We start from the raw sequence: 27,142 nt of genomic DNA on the forward strand, positions 1-27,142 counted from the left end.
GCCAGAAAGAGACAATTCAGATACTAAGGAGCACCAATCAGAATTACACAGGATCTGGCAGCCTCTATACTAAAGGACCACCTGGCTTGGAATATGGTCTTCAGAAGGGCAAGAAATTTGGGTCTACAACCAAGGATCACCTACCCATCAAAACTGTATACTTCCAGGAGAAAAGTATGGCCATTCAACAAAGTAGAGGATTTCCAAGTATTCCTAAAGAAAATACCAGAACTAAGTAGAAAATTTGATATCCAAATCTAAAATTCGAGAGAAATATGAAAAGGTAAATAAAAGAGGGAGGAAAAATTTCTTTTTTAAGGGCTTAGGTAATGTGAAATTATTTATATTCCTATATGGGAAAAGGATATTTGTAACTCTCGAAAATTGTTTTCACTATCACAATAGATAAAAGAATTATTCAAAGGAAGAGGTTGGGGTAGCAAATGATTTAAGATGATATGTAATAAAAAAAAGTGTGTGTCAGGGGGAGAATAGAAAATGACACTAAGAGAAAATTGAAGGAAGAAGAAAAATAGGATAATTTATACAACATAAAGAAGCACATGGGAAGAGAAGGGGAAGAATACTATTATAATGAGAAGAGAGTGGTAATAGGTAATACTTAAACGTTACTCTCAGTGGAATCAATTCTGAGAAGTAATAGCAGCTAGATCCACTGGGGTATAGAATTCTATCTTACCCTACAGCAAAGTTGAGAGGGGAAAACGAAGGGGGGGGGGAAGAGGGGGAAGGAGTATCAAAAGTCAGGGAAGAGGGAATTTAATAGACCTTAAAAAAAATGAGAGGGGAATAAGAAGGGAAGGGGTGGGAATGAAAGTAAAATAAGGTTGGGGAAAAGGGAGACTGATAAAAGCATAACAGTGATGCCGAAGGAAATAGTGAAAGAAGAAAGGGCAAGACTAGGAGAGGAAATCAAAATGATGGGGAATACACAGGTGGCAATCATATCTCTGAATGTGAATGGGATGGACTCACACATAAAACAGAAGCAAATACCAGAATGGATTAGAAACCAAAATCCTACCATATATTGTCTATAAGAAACATATGAGGCAGGTAGGGTTAAGGTAAGAGGCTGAAGCAAAATGTATTGGGTATCAACTGAGAAAAAGAAGGCAGGAGCTACAATCATGATATCTAACAAAGCCAAAGTAAAAATAGATCTGATTAAAAGAGATAGGGAAGGTAATTACATTCTGATAAAAGGCAGTATAGACAAAGAAGAAATAGTAGTACTCAACATGAATATGTCAAATGTTATAGCATCCATATTTTTAAAAGAGAAACTATTGGAGCTTAAGGAGGAAATAGATAATAAAACTTTACTAGTAGGGGACCTGACTCCCTCTTTCAAAACTAGATAAATCAAACCAAAAAATTAATAAGAAAACAGGTAAGAGATGTGAATGTAATCCTAGAAAAATTAGAGTTAATAGATATATAGAGAAAAAATAAATAGGGACAAAAAGGAATACACCTTCTTTTCAGTAGCACAAAGTACATTCACAACGATTGACCATGTATTAGGGCATGAAAACATTGCAAACAAATGCAAAAAAGCAGAAATAACAAATGCAACTTTTTTGGAGCATAATGCAATAAAAAATTATAATTAGTAAGGGTACATGGAGAGGCAAATCAAAAATTAATTGGAAATTAAGCAATATGATTCTCCAAAATTGGTTGGTTAAAGAACAAATGATAGAAACAATTATTTCATTGAAAAGAATGATGAGACATCATATCAAAACCTATGGGGGGGCAGCTGGGTAGCTCAGTGGAGTGAGAGTCAGGCCTAGAGACAGGAGGTCCTAGGTTCAAACCCGGCCTCAGACACTTCCCAGCTGTGTGACCCTGGGCAAGTCACTTGACCCCCATTGCCCACCCTTACCAATCTTCCACCTATGAGACAATACACCGATGTACAAGGGTTAAAAAAAAAAAAAAAACCTATGGGATGCGGCCAAAGCAGTACTCGGGGAAAAAATTATATCACTGAGTGTATATGTGTATATATCAACAAATCAGAGAAGGAAGAGGTCAATGAACTGGGCATGCAAATAAAAAAACTAGAGAGAGAACAAATTTAAAAATCCCCAGATAAAACCTGAATTGGAAATCCTAAAAATTAAAGGAGAAATTAATAAAATTGAAATTAAAAGAACTATTGAATTAATAAGTAAGACTAGGAGCTGGTACTTCAAAAAAAAAAAAAACAAATAAAATAGACAAAGTACTGGTTAATCTAACAAAATAAAGGAAGAGCTAGAAGCAGAGCGTTTAAGTTTCAATTTAACAATCCTCTAAAATGTACCAAACCAAAACCTGATGGGGACATCCAGAAAGTCAAAGTGAATCCTCTGCCTGTACTAGAGTAGTATTAGACAGAGGTATGCTGACCGTGGGGACTGGTAACTAGACCATTAAGAATACCAGGGCAATGGGGACAGGTGTCAAATGGCACAGCTTTGTCACCCACTATCTCTAATTCTGGGTTCCAGATGTAGGACAGATTGACATGGAGACCTGCACATGTAGGTGTCATTACCAGAGACCAAGGCCCTAAGTGGTGAATCAAGAAAGTAAGAAGTTCAAAAATTAGCAGAGGCAACAGTTTGGCTCAGACAGGAGCAGAGTAAGGATTTCATTTCAAGAATCCATTCCAGCCTATGTAGGCAAGAATCCTAGAAAAAAGGGGAGCCCATAGTTCTTCAACTTTGAACCAGCAGAACTTTCTCTCTAGCTGAGAGAGCCAGAGTAAAGCAACATCTACAGTTGCTAACCAAAACCAAGGTTAAGAACTGGCAGAGCTCTAACTATGGAATCAGCAGTCAGACTTTGCCATGAACCAGAGAATTCTGAAAGCACCAAGTGCTTACAGGCTCCTGATCTGTCCCCTATAGTCCCAGAATAACACAACTCTGAACACCCCAAGAAAATCCCAACGGGTCCAGCCCAGACTTTCCCTCCAAAAAAGGTGGCAGACAGGAGGCAACTGGGTAGCTCAGTGGATTGAGAGCCAGGCCTAGAAACGGGAGGTCCTAGGTTCAAATCTGGCCTCAGACACTTCCCAGCTGTGTGACCCTGGGCAAGTCACTTGACCCCCATTGCCTACCCTTACCACTATTCTGCCTTGGAGCCAATATTCAGTATTGACTCCAAGACAGAAGGTAAGGGTTTAAAAAAAAAAAAAAAAGAAAAGAAAAGAAAAAAGGTGGCAGAGAACAGCCTTAACTTAAAGTCCTAAATCAGGAAGTAGGCTAGAGCAGTGGATGGGCAAACTATGGCCCACAGGCCAGATGCGGGCCCCCTGAAATGCTCTAACCGGTGGAGTGACATTATTCCTAATCTGATGAATACAATGAGTAGGATACAATACAATGAAACTTTGAAAGAGTTGCCTCAGAAACAGACTGACAGATGAGCATTTCCTTTCCTTTGGTCTCCTCTTTAAAAAGTTTGCCCATCACTGGGCTAGAGGAATGAGCAATTAAAAAAAAAAAATCCCAACATACAGTGACAGGGAAGCTCAAGATACAAACACAAAAGAGAGTGATTCTAAAATACCTACAAAGACAGAGAAAATTATAGCTTGGGTACAAATTTAATTAGAATTCCTGGAAGAGAAGAAGCAAGAATATATATATGCCTGCTAAGGGAAAACTGGGAAGGAAATTAGAGCTATAGAATAAAGAATAGGAAAAAGAATAATTAATTTGGCCCAAGAAATACAAAACCTGGTCCTAACAACATACTTCCCAAGAATCAGAATGGACCAAAGAGAAGCCAATTACTCCACGAAACAATAAACAATGAAACAAAGTGAAAAGACTTTGGAAAATAGCAAGAGGAAAAAAAGTAAAGAATCACTAGACTAGACTAAGGGCATCTGGGTAGCTCAGTGGATAGAAAAGACAGATGTGAAGACAGGAGGACCTGGATTCAAGCCTGGCCTCAGATATTTCCTAGCTATGTGACCCTGGCAAGTCACTTAAACCCAACTGCCTAGTCCTTATTGCTTTTCTGCCTTGAAACTGATACTTAGAATCAATTTTAAGACAGAAGGCAAGGGTTAAAAAAAAATTAGGGGGGGGGGGGGCCAGTAAAGAGAAGCCAGCTCCAAAGGATGGGAATATTCTTCTTTTGACAACTACAGAAACACCAAATAATTTCAGGAAGAGCATGTCCTTTTTCCTGTAATATAAAAAAGTCCACATGAAAGTAAGGCTCAGAGCAGTATATAAAGCAGCTTCCTCTCACTCAAATACCACCCCCAAGGTATTAAAACTTCTCCAAAGGACTTGCTTTACTCCATCTACTAGGATCCTTTCTTGCAGCAGTATCATATCAAGACATTTTCCATGAAGGGTACTGAGAACATCAATCTAAATGTCATGTGCATTTCCCTCTAAAAGGGCTGCATATGCTGTCAAAGATACTTCCAAAATTAACAGGAGCTCAAAGGGTCTTCAAGAGAAGCTTTTTTCTACTAGCAAAAATGTTCAAAAATAATTGAAATATATGCTTCCTTCCCTGAAATGCTGTGAAGATTAGAGACCTTAGGTTATCTCTGCACCATACACTGCTGTTGCATAAAAGCCCAGGACTGCTGGCGCTGGAGTTCTTGGTTTAACACAATCAGAATCCCAGAACTTAGAAGTGGAAGAGACCTCAGATGCCATCTAACTGAAGCCTCTCATTTTACAGAGGAAAATGAGGCTCAGAGGGGGCAGGTGACTGGTCTAAGGTCACACAGGAATTATGTGACCCAAGTTCAAATCTCAGTTTTCAAGGCTCCAACCAAACCATTCCTTACACAATAACCTCTTGACTACCTCCACTCCTTGGCAAAGGTTATATATATCCCTCCACACCTAAAATGTGCTCTCTACTCAAATCTCTCAGAAGCTCAGGCTTTCTTCAAATGAAGTTCAATCCAAGTGCTATCTTCTACCTACAAACTTTGCTTATTCACTCAGCTGTTAGTGTTTTTCCCTTCCAAAATGACCTTGTATTTACTTATACAGATTATGTATATACTTATATATGTAATGCTATCTTCCCCTTGTCAGAATGCAAACTCCCTGAAGACAGAACTTTTACATTTTTGTCCTTCTATCTCTAGTGGCAGAACATCAAGTGCCATATAGTAGGCAATTAAATGCTGGATGACCAACAAGTGTAAAACCCAGGCAGCCTTACTAGATAGCTACATACATTCTGAGTAATGAAATAGGACTGACACTTTTGTAACATTTTTAAGGGAACTTCATATGGATAATTTCATTTCCTAATAACAACCCTCTTGAAGTAGATTTCATTATTCCTACAATAGTAACAGAAAGGTTGAGTGAATGGATTTGCCCAAAGGTACACTATGAATAAGGGGCAAAACTGGAAAACTAAAATTCAAACTATTCAAAGTCCTATTTCAACAACATTTGAACAGTTGAAAAGAAGGTGAGGCTGTAAAGTCAAAGTGAAATACAGCAATTATGTTTCAGAGAAGAGATTAGGACTAGATCTGGACTTTGAAAGACAGCTAAGTGATCAAAAAGGAATGAGATTGGAAAAAATTCTACATATTGAGCAACAATCAGAATGAAAACACAGTAATTATAACAAAAATGGAGTACACACAAGAAATGAAGAGACTAGAAGTAGTTCATGAAGAATGAGTGATAATCAGGGTAAGTATACAGAAAAGAGACTAAATGATGAGGGTTCTTCAAAGTCAAATGGAAGAATCTTGACTTGATTCAGCAGGTAGTAAATAGGTAAAGAACATAAATTCCTGAATGTGAAAATAGCATAAAAGAAGCATCTTTAAGATTAATCTGGCAATAACAGAAAATGTACTGAAGAAAGAATGAGAGAAACCAGACAGACTAAAAGGTGCTACAATAAACTAGACATAAGGTTATAGAGATCTGGATTAGAATGGTAGCACTAGGAATGATGGACAGCTAGGTGGCCACTAGATAGAGCAATAGGATCTGGAGTCAATAAGACCCGAGTTCAAAAATTACCTCGGATACTTACTTGACTGTATGACTTTCGGCAAGACACTTAACCCTGTTTGCCTCAATTTCCTCATCTATAAAATGACCTGGAGAAGGAAATGGAAAACTACACTTGTATCTTTGCCAAGAAATACTCCAAGAAGGTCATAAAGAGTCAGACAAAAACTGAAACAACTGAAAACAACAACAACGATTCTTGGTGAGGACTGGATGAATCCATGGGACATTTTAAAGAAACAATATAATCTGATAACAAAGGACACTGGGGAAAGAAAAGATAAAGATGATGTCAGAGTTTCTGTAATGGTATTGATAGGAGTATGAAAGTTGTCAAGAAGTGAACCTGTCAAAAATAAAGGGCTCATTACTTTGTGCTTATTATCTCAAATTTACTCTCCCAAAGCTAAAGCTAAGAAATCTCTACCTTAAAATGCTTCTATTCCTTACAAACTACACTCCACCATCCGTTTCAGTGCCTTTGCACTGCCTTTCCTGGGATGAACTCTCTCCTCACTTCTCCACCATATAGAATCCTTCTTCTCTTTGAAACAAAAGATGAAGTACCTTTTATATGCTGCTTTTCCTGATTCCCCTAACAGTTTGCTTTTCCTCCTAAACAACCTGTATTAATTGGTTTGCATTTATTCATATTTAACATATTTTTGGGGAGCAGGAAGGTGGCACAGTGAGTGGAGTGCTGGGCCTAGAGTCAGGAGGACCCAAATTTAAATCTGGCCTTATAAATTTACTAACTGTAAAGCCCTATGCAAGTCAACTTAATGTTGTTTGCCTCTGCCCCCTCTTCTGTAAAAAAATGACCTGCAGAAGGAAATGGAATACTTTAAGAAAACTCTAAATGATTTAACAAAGAGTCAGACATGACTGAAATAAATGAACGACAACCCATATTTTACATATAATTCCATTGTCTTCCCCGTTAGAATGTAAACTCCTTAAAAGAAGGGAAAGCCTCATTATATATGTATTCTGGCTCCTAGCACAGTGTCTGGAACATAGTAGGTACTTAATAGATGCCTGATGATTTTTTAAAAGCTGATCAAATTCTCTTTTGTACAAGAGAACAGTAAGTTATGACCAGATAACTTGGTATATGTCCTAAAATAAAGAAAAGATTAAAGTGTGCTGTGGTTAAATTCTCTTTTGGTATCTTAATATTTTTTTTCTTTCTGTAAAAAAGTGGCAGGGCTGGAGGGAGAGAAGAGGAAGACCCATGACTTTGTATAGAGAAATTCTGGTATGGAAGTATTAACACTGATACAGATTACTTTCAAAGTGCCTGTCAATGAAGCTAGAGAGAGGTTGAGTCCAGGATATAAAGTGCTTTAACAGCTAAACAAATGATTTTATTTTCCATCCTAGAAGCAACAGGTGGGGAGCTAATGGAGTTGAGTGGGGAATGACAAGTTAAAAGGTGATCCTTAAAGCTGAAAATGAAGAACACTGAAGTAGAACGTAGAACATCAACTAAAATCAAAAGCTGCTGAAGTTATTATAGCCTACTAAAAAGAAAAGGAAAGTTCTACACTGGCATTTGAGAAAATAAGCTAGTAACTAAAATAGTTCAAGTTTCTGGTCTAACAAAATGTCATTTCAGCTTCAAGGAAATACATTCTTTGAATTTTAATTTTAACCTTTCAAAAAATGAAAACTGGGAAAGGTTAAAATACTATATCAAATGGTTTAATAAAAGAGATAAAATTAGGGATGTAAAAGGCCATTCTTTGTTATCAAAAACTGCTGTGTTGGTAACATCAAGCATGTTTGAGAATTCTTGCTTTCTAAAGAGGTTTACAAGCACTTTTTTTTAGGCACCTTTAACTCCATTCTGTGAAATGTGTTGCATAAGGAAAGTTCAAAAACAAACATTGAAGGTAAACAATTCTTTCAGCACCTCTTTACAAAGTTTCCATAATCAAAAATGTAAAAGGGGCCAAACAGCAATCACAATGGTTAACTACCAAAATAAAAAGACATAGATGAAAAGGAATGTGAACAAAATTTTCACTAGAAGGTACTATTAAAGAGCAAGTCAAATAATAGTTGTGATAGCTAACCATTATTTTACAAAGATAATTATTTATTAAAATTAAAATACTTATAAAAACAGCAAAGTATCATATATTCATAATTTATTAAGCTAAAACACTTTAGGTACTTTGAAATATTTTTCATCCTTTTTTATTTTTTTTGTATGAAGATAAAGAAATATTAAAAGTACTAAAGACACCAAAACATAAATATACTTTCATATACTTGTTTAATTTATATATTTGTTCAACAGGTTTTTATGTATACAGTGCATTTCCTTTTGACATATATAAAAAGTATAAAGATAGTGCTTATTACCATAATAAGTTTTAGAGATGAATTTAAAAGTTTGCTTTATCTAAAAACTTTGCTAAATTACAGTAATTTCACTGTAATGGCTAAAATAATAATAATATCTAGCATTTATATGGGCAGCCAGGTGGCACAGTGGATAGAGTAACAGGACTGGAATCAGAATGACTTATCTACCTCAGTTCAAATCTGGCTTCAGACATTTAATAGCTGTGTAACCCTAGGAAAGTTGTTTAATCCTGTGTGCCTCGGTTTCCTCATCTGTAAAATGAACCAGAGAAGGAAATGGCAAACTGCTTCAGTGACTTTGCCAAGAAAACCCTAAATGGGGTCACAAGGACTCAGTCAGTGCTAAAACAAATTAACAACAATGAATTAAGGTTTACAAAGCACTAAACATATATTATCTTATTTGATTACCACAATAATCCTATTAAGGAAGGATAATAACCACATACATACATACATACATATATAGATACATACATACATACATATATAACCAATTGAGTAAAAAAATATATTTCACTCAACAGGGAAATAAGAGGGGAAAGGGAGAAGAAAAAAGTGGGGATAAGGAAGGATTAGTCTTAAGCAAAGCAAACTCTTAAGGATATACAAAAATATTTGTAGCTTTCCTTGAGATGGCAAACAATAGGCACAGAAAGAGTTACCCATGAACTGAGAAATGAATGAATATAAGTTATAGTATATAAGGTGTGATGGAATAATATTCTGTTGTAAGAAATGATGGAGAGGATGGTTTCAAAGAAACCACGGGAAATTTGATTGCACTGAGGCAAAGTTTAGTGAACAGAACCCAAAAAAGAAAGAAAAAATTTATACGAAGACAACAGTACCATACAGAAAAAATAATTTTGAAAGATTACGTTCAGCATAATGAAAAATCCTAATTACAGAAGATGAATGAGGAAACACACTTTTTACCTCTAGATAGAAAAGTTAAATATGTATTGTGATAATGAGATTAAATCTATTGTAGTTAGATCTTTAGGGGTACAAGATGATTATGTCAAATGATCAATTGGGGAGACAAGCCTCCCAAGTGATCACACAGGGGAATTGTGATAATGAGATTAAATCTACCCTGTCCATCTTTGGATTTAATCACTAAAGGTGAAAACATCTCCTTTTAACCAACAACTTGGGTGGTCTATAACCCACATGTGCTAGAGCAGTGGTTCCCAAACTTTTTTGGCCTACTGCCCCCTTTCCAGAAAAAATATTACTTAGCCCCCTGGAAATTAAATTTTGTTTAATTTTAATAGCAATTAATAGGAAAGATAAATGCACCTGTGGGCATCACCAGCTCCCTGGATCGCTGCAGCACCCACCAGGGAGCAATAGTGCCCACTTTGGGAATCACTGTGCTAGAATAACAAATTGGAATTTACTGACTGCCTCCTGGGCAGTCCTAAGAAACGCGTCAGTTGTGACTGGACATGTAAACTAAGAGGAAGTCACAGGAAGGGATGCAAAAGAGGCCCCTTTAAAGAGACTTCAGTGAGCTGGGCCCTCACTTCTGGTTGGTGAATGGGACCTGAAGGAGCTCTTCTGGTTCATGCCTAGACTTGAAGGAGGTCTGGAGCTGGTAAGACTGTTCCAAGTGGTGACTGTTCCAAGACTGACTCTTCCTGAACTTTTCTTAAAGAACTTCCTTTTAATAGAGACTCTGTGGTTGAAGCTTTTGTTTCATTCGCCTTCGAGGCCCCTCAGGCCTCTGGCTTTCCAGCCTTGGGATCAAGGCCAGATTTCCCTTGGCTAAGGCTTAATTAGATCTACCTAGACTGAACTAGGGGATCAGAGCAAATTACTTAATGTGTTAGATTATTTATCCTATCTTATCCTCTCTTTTATTTCTACTTCCTCTTCTCATTTGTAAATAAATTTCCATAAAAGTCATTTTAACTTGAAGTTAATCTTTTTTTTTTTTAAACCCTTGTACTTCGGTGTATTGTCTCATAGGTGGAAGAGTGGAGTGGTAAAGGTGGGCAATGGGGGTCAAGTGACTTGCCCAGGGTCACACAGCTGGGAAGTGGCTGAGGCCAGGTTTGAACCTAGGACCTCCTGTCTCTAGGCCTGACTCTCACTCCACTGAGCTACCCAGCTGCCCCTTTGAAGTTAATCTTTAATTGGGGACTGATAATTGTTCCATCCCCTGGCAACCAACCTTTTATTTATTTACCCAATCAAAAACCCTTTCCCCCCTTACAGTATGTATGTATGTACCTATGTATATATGTATATTTCTTTAAGAAATGGTCAATGAGAATACAATATTTGTTTCTATTAAACACTGGAAAGCATAGGAATAAATGATATGAAATACCTACCTAAAGCTATTTGCTAGTATTATTTGTAACAGGATTAAGCTAGAAACCTTCCCAGGAAACAGGAATGCTCATTATCACCAATGTTAATATTTAACATAGTATTAGAAAGGCTGATAAGAGCAATAAGAAAAGAAAAAGAAATTGAAGAATCAGGATGGGCAAAGATGTAATAAATTATATCTGCAGACATATGATGGTATATATGGAGAATTCTAGAGATTCAAATGAAAATTTAAACTATTAATAATTTTAATAAGATAGTAGGATATAAATAAACTCACATAAATCATTGGGATTTAATGTATTGCTAATAAATTCCTGCAAGAAGAGACAGAAAGAGACACTATTTAAAATAACCAAAGACAGAATAAATTGGGAGTATACCTACCAAAACAAACCCAGGAACTACACAAACTTAATTATAAAAACTATTTACACAAATAAAATCACATTTAAATAATTGGAGAAATAGTCATTGTTCATAGATGGGCAGAGTCAATATAAATAAAATGGCAATATTACCTAAACTATTCTGCTTATTCAATGCCATTCAAATCAAATTACCAAAAAATTATCTTATGGAGCTGAAAAAAAAAATAGTAATAAAATTCAGTTGGAAGAACAAAAGAGCAAGAAGAGCAAAAGAATTAATGAGAAAAAATGCAAAGGAAGGCTGTTTAGTAGTACCAAATTTTAAATTATATTTTAAAGCAGTAAGTATCAAAACTATATGGTACTAAGAAATATAAAGGTAGTCTAGTAGAACAGAATAGACATACAATAAATAGCAGGTAAAAGATTATAGTAACCTTGTATTTGATAAAAGTATAGATCCAGGCTAATGAGATAAGAAATCATTATTTGGTAAAAATTGCTGGGACATGGGGGCAGCTGGGTAGCTCAGTGGAGTGAGAGTCAGGCCTAGAGACAGGAGGTCCTGGGTTCAAACCTGGCCTCAGCCACTTCCCAGCTGTGTGACCCTGGGCAAGTCACTTGACCCCCACTGCCCACCCTTACCACTCTTCCACCTATGAGACAATACACCGAAGTACAAGGGTTTAAAAAAAAAATTGCTGGGACAACTGAAAAGTAGTTTGGGAGGAACTACATACAGACCAATATTTTACACAATTCACTAATATGAGATCAAAATGGATACAAAATAAAAGGAGAAGTCATAAGCAAATTAGAAGAACAGGGAACATATTACCTATCAGATTTATGCAAAGGAGAGGAATTTATGAGTAAACAAGAGATGGAGAGCACTGTGAGATACAAAATGGATAATTTAGAGTACATTAAATTGGCAATTTTTATAGAAATAAAACAAATGCTGCCAAGATTAGAAGGAAAGCAGAAAACTGGGGAAAAAATTTTTCATAGTTTCTTGGATAGAGGTCTCATAGCTAAAATATATGGAGAGAACTTTATCAAATTTATAAGAATAAGAGCCATCTCCCAACTGATAACTGGGCAAAAGATATAAAGAGGCAGTTTGGGGATGAAGGCATCAAAGTCATATATAGGTATATGAAAAAAATACTCTAAATCCCTACTGATTGGGGAAATGCAAATGCCTTAGATTGGCTAAAATAACAAAAGGGCAAAATGACAAATGTTGGAGAGGATATGGAAAAATGTAGGTACTAATAACTGTTGCTGGAACTGTGAACTGATCCAACCATTTTGGAAAGCAATTTAGTTACACTCAGTTATAAAACACTGTCTTCCCAAGGAGATCAAGGAAAAAGGAAAAGAGCCTACATGTTAAAAATATTTATATTGAGGGGGCAGCTGGGTAGCTCAGTGGATTGAGAGTCAGACTAGAGACGGGAGGTCCTAGGTTCAAAGCCGGCCTCAGACACTTCCCAGCTGTGTGACCCTGGGCATGTCACTTGACCCCCATTGTCCACCCTTACCACTCTTCCACCTATGAGCCAATACACAGAAGTTAAGGGTTTAAAAAAAACCTTCAATAAATAAATAAATAAAGATATTTATAGTTTATTGTGAGGCAAAGAACTGGAAATCAAGGGGATGTCCATCAACTGGGGAATGGCTAAATAAATTGTGGTATATGACTGTGATGGAGTACAAATGTACCAAAGAGCAAATTGATTTCTAAAAAACTTGGAAAGAACTACATGAGATGAATGCAACAGACTGAACCAAGAGAACTTTATGTATAGCTATAGATTTAATATTTGCAGAATAATTTGTAAAAATGTTCAACTCTACAGAATGAACTGAAAAATGGAAACACAAAAGACATAATCTCTATATACATATCTGTTTGCCAGATGATGCCTTCCATAGTGTGGGGAGGGGAAGAAGAGGCTGAGATACCTAGAAACAAATTCTACTAATAAAAAGAAAATTTTTAAAAGAAATGGCCAATGGATAAATTTCTTTTGCTTTACAATATATATTTGTAATAAATGTTTTGCTTTTCTTTCTATCTCAATTGGAAGAGGATAGATTTTTGTCGAATGAAGAAAAATAAGTGATTTTAAAAAAAAAGAAGTACCATACCTGTCTTTCCAGCTCTTGACCTGTTATACCAGCTTCTACATGAGCAGTCAGATTGTTTTCATCAACCCAGAGGATTCGGTTCTGTTTAAAAAAAAGGGGGGGGGGTTAATTTCCATAACTGCATAGTAACTGACTTTGTTCTATGTAAATATAATTTAACCAACAGGATAAGGCAGAAAAGTGGCTGGATGTTATCAATACTACATTTTCCTCAATTTTTCCCTTGATTTGAAAGGCTCATTTGTTCATGACTATTGAGCCTTCCTGAAAGATAATATTACATTCCTATATTTCAATTTCCAAACAAATAATAGTGAACCATCTCTTGTAACAAAGATTGAAAAACAAAGAAGAAAAAAAAACACAACTCAGTCTACCAAGATCTGCAAATTTCCATACCAGTCCCCCCTCTACAAAGAAGGAAGAGAAGTATATTTTCTCAACTCCTCTCTAAGACCAAAGTTCAGACCACTTAATCTTACTTCATGCATACATGATTCCATTCATATACTCTCTCCATCAAGACCTTGTAGAACTTGGTCTACTGTCAAGTGAGTTGTCATGGCTAAAATGTTTGGCAGCCAATCTGCTGATCTTGGGACACTCCCAAAATTAGTTAAATTAATCCTCAGATTAACCACCCTCAAACCATGATCAAACCTTGCCAGCTTGGTAGAAGTTGCCAAAGCTTCTGTCTTGCTCACACAGCCCTTAACAATCACCACTTACACATGTTGTTATGAAACTCAACTCAAATGTATTACCTACAATACTACCATCCACAAAATTAAAGTTAGCCAAGACAAAGTCTATAGTTCAAATATGCCTTCTGAGGTTTATGATTTTATCACAGCAAAAATCAAACTACTGAAAATTCCCAGAGGATGTCACTACATAAGTTCCAGCTCCAGTTTAATTTCCTCTCTCCCTTTAACATACCTCAGCCAAAAACCATGTTAAAGGGGTCCACAAATTTAAGCCATTTAAATGTGTCCTTCTCCATCTTTTTATTCATCTCTTTACTCATTTTCACACTCTGTATAGGGTGTTCAAAAATCTTTTGCTTTAAGTCCCCAACTCTCAATCTCTCACTCTCAATCTCTCAATCTGTTTCTCTGTCTCTCTCTCTCAAATCTTCTACATTACTGAAGAAAATGAGGTCATCTTAAACAGGAATATCTGCAAAGCAGGGGGAAGGGAGCTATGAAAGAGGAAATGGATTAATATATATTCCTTTTCCTCACCTTCTTTTCAAGCCAGTGTCAACCATATCTGTGTTGTTAGATGGAAGAAAAAAAGAAACATAATTTCTTGCAAGAGTTGGATGAACTTTACCATCTTCCCTTCCACTGCTTCCCTAAGGACCTCCAAGCCTTAATACTTGTCTTGCCTCTATCTATCCGGACCTTGTCATGAGAAACTGTCATGACACCTTCTGATAAAGTCTCCTTTGGGCCTTGTCCTCAGTCCTACACTGAACCCTTAGGATTTCCAACTCCCCAGTACCTAAATTTTCTTTAATACGTGATATGGGGGAGGGGGGGAGTCAAGATGGAGGAGTACTAGAGCAGCAGCTCCATTTCACCACGAAAATCCTCTCTAATCTAGATTAAAATATCACCACAAAACAAATACAGGATTGAGAGAACCAACAGAGAGACAGAGTAAAACAACCTTCAAGAAAAGAAAAACCCAAAAGTCTGGAGAGGCCAGATCAAGAAATGGCTACAATGTGTAAAACTGAGATTTAAAGATAAGATGTATCATAAATAAAAATGATATTTTGGTAGTCTTTTTTTTTTTTTAAACCCTTGTACTTCGGTGTATTGTCTCATAGGTGGAAGATTGGTAAGGGTGGGCATTGGGGGTCAAGTGACTTGCCCAGGGTCACACAGCTGGGAAGTGGCTGAGGCCGGGTTTGAACCTAGGACCTCCTGTCCCTAGGCCTGACTCTCACTCCACTGAGCTACCCAGCTGCCCCCTTTGGTTGTCTTTTAAAAAAAAAAGTGATACAGCAAGAATATCTTAAGCTCAAGGACTATCTATCTACTCTCTAGGATTTGAATTCAATACCTAGCAAATGGCTTAGCAAATAGTAAATGCTTAAAAAATGCTTTTTCATTTGTTCATTCATTCATCCAATGATCTCTATTATTTCCTTAACACTACACTATACAAATTCTGTTTTTTCCCTTCCAACCATACCTTTCTGTATCTCAGAGGGTAAAATCCTCTGTATCAAAATTAACATTACCCCTTTCCCCTCGACATATAAATATGTTTAAGTCACCGTTCTTTAAAACAAACAAAACAAAACTCATTTTCTTTTGATCTGGCTATCCAGTCTTCATCTGTTCTGTGCTCTTATACTCCAATCTTACTTCTTTGTTCAACTACTAAACAGAGGAATCTATATTTCCTGCCTGCATTTTCCCACCAACCAACTCACAATCTCTTGCAAAATGTCTTTTATCCTAACACTCTACTCAAAATGTTCTCAAATTCTTTAGTTTCTTCTCCATCCTTATCCTCTTCAGCCTTTTCACTGCACTTAAGTGTTTAATGCCCCTTCTTAATAGTTTTCTTTCCTTCTCTTCCATGATACTGTTCTCTCAGTTTTTCTCCTTCATCTTTGCAAATAGTTCCTCCTGTCCAATAAGTGGCAGTATCTCCTAAAGTTCTATCCACAGATTTCGTTCTATACTCTTCCTTGACAATTTCAACCATTCCTGCAGTTTCAATTATCACCTCTTAATGAATGGCTCCCAAATTTATCTCCAGTTGTAATCTCTCCTGTGAACTCTATCTAGCTCACCATTTCTAACTTTTTCTAGTCATTTTTACTTGGATGTCTCACCATCCTCTATAAGTTAACATATCCAAGATTTAATTCAACATATTTTTATCCCTCTCACTCCCCTTCTAAACAGTAAGTAAGCTGTCAGACAACTATAACTATATAGTTTTGTCTTTGTATTTTTAATCCTTCTGATGGAGATGGGCAATGGACAGTTATAGAAGTAGAACCTTCATGTTCTAAAATCTTGTATTTCTCACTAGTTTCCAGCAATAGTTAAGTATAACTTGAAAACTATATTATTATTCAGTTAGCCACTCTAGAGTGTTAATCAGCTAATTCTAATTCTGTATTGTTCTGTTCTGTACACCAGCTTTGTGCTGTTCTGAATTATTAATCACTTATATTGTTCTGCATTTACCTTAGTTCTGAACTGTCAGATGTTATTAATTACCTATAGTGGTTGTCTACTGTACTATCCATCCCTATGTTCCCCTTTTTGATGAGAGAATTCCAAAAGGGTAATGAAACCTCTCCTATGATGCAGGAAATGTGGACCTTGAGCATTAAGGGCTCTGGCTACTCCACCAGCTCCAAGGCTATTCTGTTAGCCATTTAACCAGCCTAGGCTATTATACTATCTTAAAAACCTTTGCTTCAAGTAACATTCTTTCATATTCCTAGATTGAATGGAGTTTTAAGCCTACCACTCTTGGAGTGAAACCCTGCTACAAACTTGGTTGTAATTTCCCATAATACTTCCACATAGTAGATACCTTTAAGGCTTGTAGAACTGAATATTAAAGCTTCTATAATTTGATTTAACTGGGCTACAGTTGCTTCATCTGTAAAAAGTGAGAATTAAACTGATTTCTAGAGTCTCTTTCAAATCTAAAATCTGGCTTGTCAGTCATGCAAAAAAAAAAAATTAACCCCCCAAACTAATCTTGACTTATAATTTATTATAGGAGCAGCCTACAATTGCACCTGTTGGATTGAAAATGTTCAATTTGGATTAAAGGCAAAATTACAGGTGTTTGATACATAATTACTATAAATTTAAATTAAGCAGACATACTTGCAAGTAATACTAGAATGTTTCAAAGACTGAAAATAAGCCAATTTAATGTGTTTACATATTTTTAAAAGACCAAGATAAAGTTTTTGAAGTTCTAGAATTAAAACTTTGACTATAATTCAATTACTGGTACAAAACTTGATCCTGCATCTTTGAATAAGATTTTTATTTAAAAAGTTAAATACAAATTTCAACATTTAAAAACACAAAGGGGTACTTTGTACGTTAACTTTTGCATGTCTAGCCTTACTTGCTTTTCTTTAAACTTTTAATTCATCTGATTTCAATGTTACTGACTTTTCCAAAATTATTTTTCAATTATGCTTTTTCTACAATCTGAAATATTCCAATGTACCTTTATTTCTAAGTTTTAAAAGTGAAAAACTCAGCATCTTGTTATGGTTCTTATCAGTCTTTCAAAATGGGGAAAATCCTTCTAGTAGTTTTATGATATCAATTCTCAAAATTCCTTCATTTGAATCCCTATATGAAAATCCTTTCCTTTCTCATATTACATTATAGTGAAAAACTAAGAAGTTTTTTCTTATTTCCTGCTCACAAGTCCCATAAATGATTAATTCTGTAGCAAAGTAGACAAGAACAGCAAATCCATTGCCACAAGAGAACCAAACAAGCCCAGAAAGCACCTTCCTCAATAAACATCTGACTTATTTGCAAAGTGGAGAGAGATAGTGGCCAAAGGCAAGAAAATAAACCTATTGGTAAAATCTTATAAAGGATGATAGAGTTATGAGCAGTATCCTCAAAGAAAGCAAAGAGAAGCAACAGAGGACAAAACCAATTTAAAGAAAGCTTGGCAAGAGATTCTCTGAAAAAAACTTCCCTGTGAAATTTTGTTCATTTCAAAGATTTTTCTTACTCTCCAAAAGGACAAAAAATATACTACTCCAAAAAACTCACAAATTCACAAAGGTAACCCTGGCAAAATTGCTTAAACTCTTTGATCTTCAGGTTTTGCATTTGCAAAATGAAATTAATATCATGACTTTTTAAAGTCCCTTCCAGCTCTAGATTTGTGAACAGTGGGTATTCTTTTAAACCAGTCAAAGACTAGAAAACTGTCTTGGAAATTCTTTTAGACTATGCTCAGCTTAAATATAATTTTTGTAGCATATAATTATAGTCACATATATTGCCCTACAAAAGCAAGAGTCAAAGGATATTTCAGTTAAATCTTTAAATTTCATTTCCTTAATATGCAATAACTACAATTTGGAGTTTGGGAGAAATCGTAAGTCAATTAAGTATTGTTCTAGTAGCAAGATTCTACTCAAGAATTGAGCCCAAAATGAAAAGAGTAGGGCAGCAAGGTGACTCAATGGATAGAGACAGGTCAATAAGTAGAGGTCCTGGGTTCAAATCTAGATTCAAATCTGGTCTCAGACACTACCTAGCTGTGTGACCCTAGGCAAGTCACTTAACCCCAAATGCCTAGCCCTTAAGCATTCTTCTGCCTTGGAATCAATGTTTGGTATCAATCCTAAGACAGAAAGTAAGGGGTTTTTTTAAATAATAAAATAAAATACAATGGTAAGAATTTCTAGTTAAAATCAAATGCTATGACAATAGGACTGTCAAGGTAATGTGAGTCTAAATCAAAAAAAAGGGGCCAAATCTGTCCCCGCTTCCTGTAGTAGTTTTAGTATTTTCAAATAAAGCTTTATTGTATTTAAAAATAGAGAAACCATTTAGCCATACAAAAGCAGGCAGTGAATAGGCCAATTTGCTAACCATTCTCTAAATAATGAACAATTTTAATAGAAATAAAAGAAGGGATTCTGAATTAGATGGCATTCCCTATACTTATCCCCATAATAATGGTCATAACAGAGGTTAGGCTGAAATTTTTATATATTGATACCAATCCAAAGTAAGCAATCAAATGTGGTTAAGCAAGACATCAACAGATAACTATGATATGAGAAAATGCCTGGAAAGAGATTTGAATATAGGTTACGGAAGCTATGCTTTATTTTCCACTTACAAGGAGAATGTAGGTCAGATTAAAAGGAAGGTAACACATTCCCTTATGTTCATAAATAAAGAATTTAATACCATCTGGCAGTACTTACCAAAGTTATGACTTCTATAAAAAAAAAGTTAAATATAAAAACACTCAAATTGGACCAATCTTTACCTATAGACTAAACTCAAAATTTACTCCTTAGTAATAAATAAGACACGTCTTTCATTCTGTTTAAGTGGTACTTGTTAAGTAACATTTAGAGTCTTCTGATCACACACACAAAAAGTTTATACTAGTTATTCTAATTGCTAACAAGAAGTAGAAGGTAAGAGGAAAGCATTATAAACTCCAATCTGTGGAAAGACACAAGTTTCAGAACTTAAGCTATAAAGATTATGAGGCCTAGCAGCATCCCATAGGCTTTAACCAATGTCTTCATCAACAAAAAGGGCCTAATCCATTTTAAGTACAGTGGAAAAGAACTTGGGAGTTTCAAATGAAAGAACCTGAGCTCTAGGCCCATTTATTCGACTTACTACTTTTATGGTCTTAGGCAAGTCATTTATTTACCTAGATGACCTCTGATAATCCTCTCAAGTTCTAAACCAATGAAACATGAATCTATCTTTGATTTTTTTTTTTTAAGGAAAGAATCAATTTGATGAACACTGTTTTAGAGAGAATTCTAAGACTGAAAATGAGTTTTGCAAGTACACCAAATCTATCTCAACAGAAAATAAATGAATAATAGCTAGCATTTTACAAACCATTAAAATTTGCAAAGCAACTTATAAACATTTAATCCTAACAACTGCCCTGGTACCAAAAGCATTTTCCTCATTTTACAGATGAAGAAACCAGGATTGGGTTAAATGAATTGTTCATGGCTACTGGCCAGTGTCAGAGAATGCACCCAAAACCAGACTTCAGGGATTTCAGGGCTAAGATGGTCGTAGAGTAGAAGGAACTTCATGCCTCTTCCTACTACCAATCATAACAAAGCATCTCAAAAGTACAAAAAAATCAAAATCAGATGAGGGAAGGGAATCTGCTAAGGGTTGCAGCCTTGAAGGTAGGCAGAGTTTGGACATTTCCATGCTATAAGGGGGCAAAATTACACCTTCCAAAGTACAAACTGATCACCCCTCCCCCACAACACCTACCACGCCAGAATCAGAGGGAGAGCCTGGCAATCTCTAAATTCTCAGGGGCTGGCTGAGGGCATCACAGTCTTACCCCTGGGGGCAGCACAGGGCCTTGGCAGCTAGACTGGGGACCTGATGCTGGGGAACACCAAAGACAGAGCTCAGAGCAAGGAACTCTGGAAACAGTGCAAACTTGGGCTGGCCAAGGCAGATACAAGGGAGACTAGAAAAATAGCCTCAGGTCAAGAAGTCAAGATAATTCAAAAGGAGTCTTCTCCAAACTCCAACTTTTACATTTGGTCTCACAATCCATGTTAAAGTGTGCCAAGATAAGCAGCCTTTTTTGGAGGACTTTAAAGGGGCTGGGAGCATCAAAATACTAGAACTTAGATACTAGGAGGCAGCATCAGAATTCAGTAAAAGATTATAGTTATTCAAATATCATACTATCTCATAGCATCTAGTATTTGTATTTAATAATAATAATAATAAACTAGTATTTGTGGCCTTTATCATTTATATCTCACTGGATCCTCACAACAAGTACTATTATTATTCCCATTTTACAAATAAGGAAACTGATACTGAAAAAAGTTAAATAACATGCCTAAGGTCACAAAGCTATTCAATAAATAAGGCAGTATCTGAACACACAGGAAAAACTATTAATTCCTGGAAATATAATGTAATCTAACACAAAAAAAAATTTAATTCCTATAACATTTCAAATTCTATTTTATTTTTGGATAATACCTATATGGGTAGATTATATGCAAAAAAATCAGTTGCAGACATAAAAATTACTGGTTTCAATTGAAGCAAGAGTGGACCCTTGGTTGCAAAAAGACTGAAAGCTGAAAATGAAATATTTGCAAAAAAATTTATTTAGTTTCCTAAGTTTTAATTTACATCATTTACAGGCACTGAATATGTAGAAACTAGAGAAACAGTTCATCCTATAGAAATTCTTATACAAAAATGTACATACATACAAAGATGAGGGAAAGATATAGGGGAAGGAGAAAACGGGTGAAAAGGTGAGTGAAAGACAGAGAGTGAGAGTGAGATAGGCAGAGTCAGAAAAAGTGAGAGGCAATAAGAGAGAAAGAATGGGGTGGGGAGTGAGAAGGAGAGAGGAAGAGGGATGGAAAAAGGGAGAACAAGAAAAACAATGCACGTGTGTATAAAAAACATAAGATAACAAGGGAAATAGAGTACTAACAAGGATAGGAATCAATAAAGGTTTCATTGAAAAAATGGGAGCTTAAGATGAGTTCTGAAGGAAACCAAGTACTTAGTTCATTCCAAGAACAGGCAACAACATGTACAAAAAGCATGGAAGTGGGGGGCAGAGTTTTGAGTATGAAAAATAGACTGGGAGCCACGAACCAAATTAAGAAGCTTTTCAAAAGTGCCAGCCAGGGGGCAGCTGGGTAGCTCAGTGGATTGAGAGTCAGGCCTAGAGACGGGAGGTCCTAGGTTCAAATCTGGCCTCAGACACTTCCCAGCTGTGTGACCCTGGGCAAGTCACTTGACCCCCATTGCCTACCCTTACCACTCTTCTGCCTTGGAACCAATACACTGTATTGACTTCAAGACGGAAGGTATGGGTTTAAAAAAAAAAAAAGTGCCAGCCACAGGGGAAGAGGGTCTGACTAGTTAGTGGTTGTGTGGATGGAGAAGGGATCATAGATTTTATAGCTGGAAGGGATCTCACAGGCCATCAAGTCCAAATATCCTATTTTAAAAAGAAGAGGAAAGTAAGCCATGGCAAGGTTAAGTGACTTGTCCCAGTGTATAAAGCTATCATATGACATGGGATTTGAACTAAGGACTTTGTGATTCCACATCAAATATCCTCTACTATACCAGGATGCCTCTCAAGGAATAGAAATGAGAGATGTTATGGCGACAGAATCAATAAATATTTGGCAGTTAACTATATATGGCGGTGTGAGAGTGTGGGGAGTCAAGGAGCACTATAAAAATGCAGACCCAGGACGCCAGAAGGGTAATGGTGCCCTCTATAGAAAGCAAACAATTCTGAAGAGAAAGGGAGTTTCAGAAGAAAGATAATGAGCTCCTTTCTGGACATATTGAGGGTGAATTTTAATTTGATTTTTGCTCACCCCATCAGCTTAAAAAAATTTATTTTATTTAATTTTATTTTTGCGCACCTCTATCAGCTTAAAAGCATTATATATATATATATATATATATACATATATATATATAAAATTATATATACAGAATATACAGAATAAAAAAATTATATATACAGAATAAGAGCTTTTTTTTAAATATGCTTTATTACTTTAAGTATTTTCACGTGCACACACACACAGACGATGAAGTGTTTAACAAGAAGATCTGATTAAGGTGATTCCATCTAGGAAATCTGAATACTCAGATATTATTTTATAATATTCAAGTATTCTATATAAATTTGTGATTATAAACAAAGCACTACAAATACCACACTTTATAAATATATAAATATAAACCTCTACTTATACACCCTCCTATTTCCTAATCTCTTTAAGCCTATAACATATTTGTGTCAAAATGCTATTAAAAATAGATAGGGCTTTTTAAAATATATTTACTTTAATTATACATACACACACACTTGTCTAAGATAAGAGACAAAAAGACAAAAAACAGTATGGGAAAATAAGAGGAGAGAATAGAAGACAGAAAAAATGGGAAGGGAAAGGAGAATTCAAGTAAGCAAGCATTTCTTATAGAAAAAACAAATTATAAACACAATGAATAAAATACATATATTTTTTATTATTCTGTTTTGAAAAAATAAGAAATAAAGAGGTGATAAGGGCATTTAAACAACTATAGATTGCCTATAACTTTTTTTCTGTAATGTTTTTCTGAAACTCTCATACCATTTGTGAAGTGTCCAATGAAACAATTGTTCTTTTCTCATCTACAGGACATGCCAGTCCAGATGAAACACTTGTCCCTCCTGTCAAAATAGGAAATATAAATTAAAATATTTATTTTACTTTAACTGTTATCTATGTATATAAAAAAGCAATCCTTGAGAAATAATACACAGACATACCTGTTAGGAAATAAGCTACTGTTTGTAATACTTGGTAAACTAGTTTTTTATATATTTTATATATAGTATAGATATGGATAGACACATATAGTTATAAAGATTATTGTATTAGATATAAGCAAATTTAAATATTTAAAAGATTAATATAAATATGAAATATTTAAGAGGACACTAAGAATCTGAATAAAAAGGGAATATGCCTTCATCAGCCTCCTATCCATAGGTAATAGCACACATCCAACTGGAATCTCTAGTGTTTTAAGAAATACTTAATATGTTTAAAAGATTTGTAACCTAACAAAGAAAGTATTTAGAATTGTATACCATGTTTTCTTTTGTCTTCTCTAGCCTATTCCATGAGATTTGTTTCTTCTAAATAAAGGCAGGAAGGGGCAGAGAGGAGGCGCAGTGGATAGAGCAACATGTCTGGAGTCAGTAGGACATGGGTTCAAATCTGGCCTCGGACAATTACTAGCTGTGTAAACCTGGGCAAGTTACAACTCCACTTGCCTAGTCTTTGCCCTTCTGTCTTAGAAATGTTACTAAGACAGAAAGAAAGGGTAATTTTTTTTAAAGGAAAATAAAGGCAAAAATTGTTTTTACATTCCTAACAAAAGGCCTTGATAAAAAATTCTCATGAGGACTTAAAAAATGGTCTAAAAGAACAAGTATTTGTCACAGTGTAAAAAAAACTTTTCAATATTAATAAAACAAAACATCAGCTCCTAGGTTAGAATTAGGCTAACTTCCAGGCTACCTCTTTAAGGCTAGAACCAAATGAAAGTCACTGAGATTCAAAACTAGATGGAAAAATGACCCACTGCCCAGGGAAAAGTATTTCAAAAACATGACCAATTTAATATGTAACACAAATGCACGGAAACCATGCTTTCTATGACTAACTTAGGCTTTCTTTTACTCATATCCATTTAAAGTCACTAAAAAGTTTAACAGTAAAAAAGAAGCAGCAAATTTTGTTCCTTTTTGAATTAAACATGCAAAATACTTTACAAAAAATTACTATAGTCACCTATCAGTGAAAATAAGTCCATAAACATCTATTAAGTGTCCTGCTCTGGGCCAGACAGTGTGCTAAGATACAAAAAAGAGACATTCCCTGTCCTTAAGGAGTTCACAATCTCATTGGGGAGACAAGCAAACAATTATATACAAATAAGTTATTTAACGCTTAAATAGGAAATAATGAACAAAAAGAAGGTGCTAGAATTCAGAGGACTTGAGAAAGGTTTCCTGTAGAGATATACTTTAATTAGGACTTGAAGGAAACTAGAAAATGAGAAGGGAGAGCAGTCTATGCATGGAAGAGAGCTGGTAAAAAATGCCCAGTCAGGAGTATCCTGTTCAAAGAAGAACAGCAAGGAGGTCAGTGTCAGATGAACAAAGAAATATTAGGGGAGTAGGGGGTGGGAGAGGGGAGGGATGGTGGTGGAGAATTATAAGGTACAAGAAAACAGGAAAGGTAGGGAGAGAAATAATGAAGGGCTTTAAATGAGAATTTTTAATTTGATCTGGGAGATAAGGAACCAGTAGAGTTTACAGAGTAGGATGGTAACATGGTCAGATCTGTGCTTCAGGGAAATCACTACAGCAGCTGAGTAAAGGATAGACTGGAGTGGAAGATAACTTGTGGCAGCCAGATTAACCAAAAGACTATTGCAATAGTATACATGTGAGGAGATGACAAACTGAACCTGAGTGGTGATAATATCAAAGAAGCAAAGGAAGAGATGTTTTGAAAGTGAGTTCTACACTCTACTGCAAATATGAATAATATGGAAATAGGTTTTGAACAATGATACATGTATAACCCAGTGGAATTGCTTGTCAGCTCTGGAAGTGGGGAGGAAAGAGCAGGGGGGAGGGGCAGAAGAATCATTAATCATGTAACCATAAAAAAAAATATTCTAAATTTTAAAAAAAATTTTTAAAAAGAAAGTGAGATCTATAGGCCTTGGTATAGATATGGGAGGGTGAAAGATAGGGAGGATGATACAGATTATGAACTTATTTATGGGACTAGGAAGATGGTGGAGCCCTCAAGAGTAATAGGGGAATGGGTGGTACCGTGGTAGAGCATGGAGTCGGAAATCAGGAAGACCCATCTTCCTGAGTTCAAATCTAGCCTCACTACTTGTGAGACTCTCAGCAAGCCACTTAATCCTATTTGCCTTTAAAAAAAAAAAAAAAGAAGAATAGGGGAAATGATGAAGGGAGAGGGCTTAGAGAAAAAGATAAAAGTGTTCAGTTTTAGACATGTTTGAGTTTAGGATGTCTACAGAAATCTAGTTCAAGATGTCTAATAGGCTGTTGATGATAGGAGACTAGAAGGCAAAAGAGAGATTATGGCTAGACAAGTATATCTGAGAATTATCAGCATAAATAAGATAACTGAATCTATGGGAGCTAACAAATGAGATCACAAAGCAAAAAGATAAGGAGGGAGAAGAGGGTCCAGAATAGGATCTAGGGGCATTCAGATTCTTAGATATGACTTTAAACAAAGACTCTGCAAAGTAAACTGAGAACAGAGAGGCAGAAAGAGAATGAAGAGTCCAAAAAACCTAGAAAGAAGAGGGTATGGAGGGTATCAAGAAGAGGATGATGAACAATGTCAAGGTCAGGAAGAATGAGGATCGAGGGGGGAAATTATATTTGGAGATTATAAGGTCACTGATAACTCTGGAGACAGCAGTTTCCTTTGGATGTTAAATTAGGAAATCAAGAAGAAAGAAAAGAACTTGGAGCAATCTATTTTAGATTGTAGACAGTCTTCCCAAGCAGGTTAACCACAAAAGGCAGGAAAGATATGAGATGATAGCTAGTAGAAATGGAAGGATCAAGTAAAGGCTTTTGAAAATAAGGGGAGACAGGGGCATGTTTGATGGCAGTTGGGAAGCAGCCAGCAGACAGGAAGAAATTAAAGCTAAATGTGAGTGCAGATTAGAGAGAGGGGCAATCTGCTAAAGGAGATGAGATGGAATGGGATCCTTTGTGTGTGTAGAACAGCTGGTTTTAGCAAAGAGAAATACCACCTCATCATGGCAGTTGGGTGAAAAAGGCAGCAGGTACAGAAATTATCTGATGAGATAAGAAAGAAGGGAGAAAGAGTGAGTTCTTCATGAATAACCTCAAATTTTTCCAGTAAAATATGACTCAAAGTTCTCAGCTCCAAGGGAAGGGGGAGGGAAAATCACTGGAAGTTTGAAGAAAAATAAAAAGGTTGTTACTGTGATGAGTGGAGTAGTGGCTTGCAGCACTGAGGACCCAACTGGGGTTATATAACATAAAGTTACAGCAGACCCAGTCAGGACAGTTGAATCATTGTCTCCACCTTAGTTCAGCAATATATGTTGTAGAAGCAAAGGTTCCTACAAGGATGGTAGGAGTAGCCCAAGGCTGAAGCCTAGTAGAACACAATCATCACTATAAGAGAGCAAGATGTCCACTTAACCATTTTTTGGCTCATGGAATAACCATAATGTTATCAGCACTCATTAAAAGCAAATACTTGGCCAAATGCCACCAAAGAAAGTAAAGTCTATGCTTATACAAGAATATTTAGGGTTCGCAATGAAGAATGACATACATGGTTTCAATTAACAGTGAATGTTTCTCAAATGTTAAAAGAAAATTCATTCTTCTGCCTTGAAGAATAGTATTTATGTATTCCTTCACCACATCAGTTGGTGTACCTATAAGTCTTCCAGTCTACGATGGTAACTGCCTTTTCCACTTGTGCATACT

The 27,142-nt window shown here is 35.9% G+C and overlaps 1 protein-coding gene across 1 annotated transcript in view; it reads right to left on the bottom strand.

Annotated features, from left to right (window-relative positions):
• The window catches only part of AGPS (alkylglycerone phosphate synthase), a 166,510-nt gene that overhangs the window by 90,292 nt on the left and 49,076 nt on the right, over positions 1-27,142 (bottom strand). The window contains exons 7-8 of the mRNA XM_044669753.1: positions 23,199-23,278; positions 13,292-13,372 (exon numbers count right to left, since the gene is read on the bottom strand). Coding sequence (XP_044525688.1) covers positions 13,292-13,372; positions 23,199-23,278 — 161 coding nt within the window. The remainder of the gene's footprint in view (positions 1-13,291; positions 13,373-23,198; positions 23,279-27,142) is intronic.

Source organism: Gracilinanus agilis, chromosome 3 (assembly GCF_016433145.1).
Source record: "Gracilinanus agilis isolate LMUSP501 chromosome 3, AgileGrace, whole genome shotgun sequence".
Lineage (NCBI taxonomy): Eukaryota > Metazoa > Chordata > Mammalia > Didelphimorphia > Didelphidae > Gracilinanus > Gracilinanus agilis.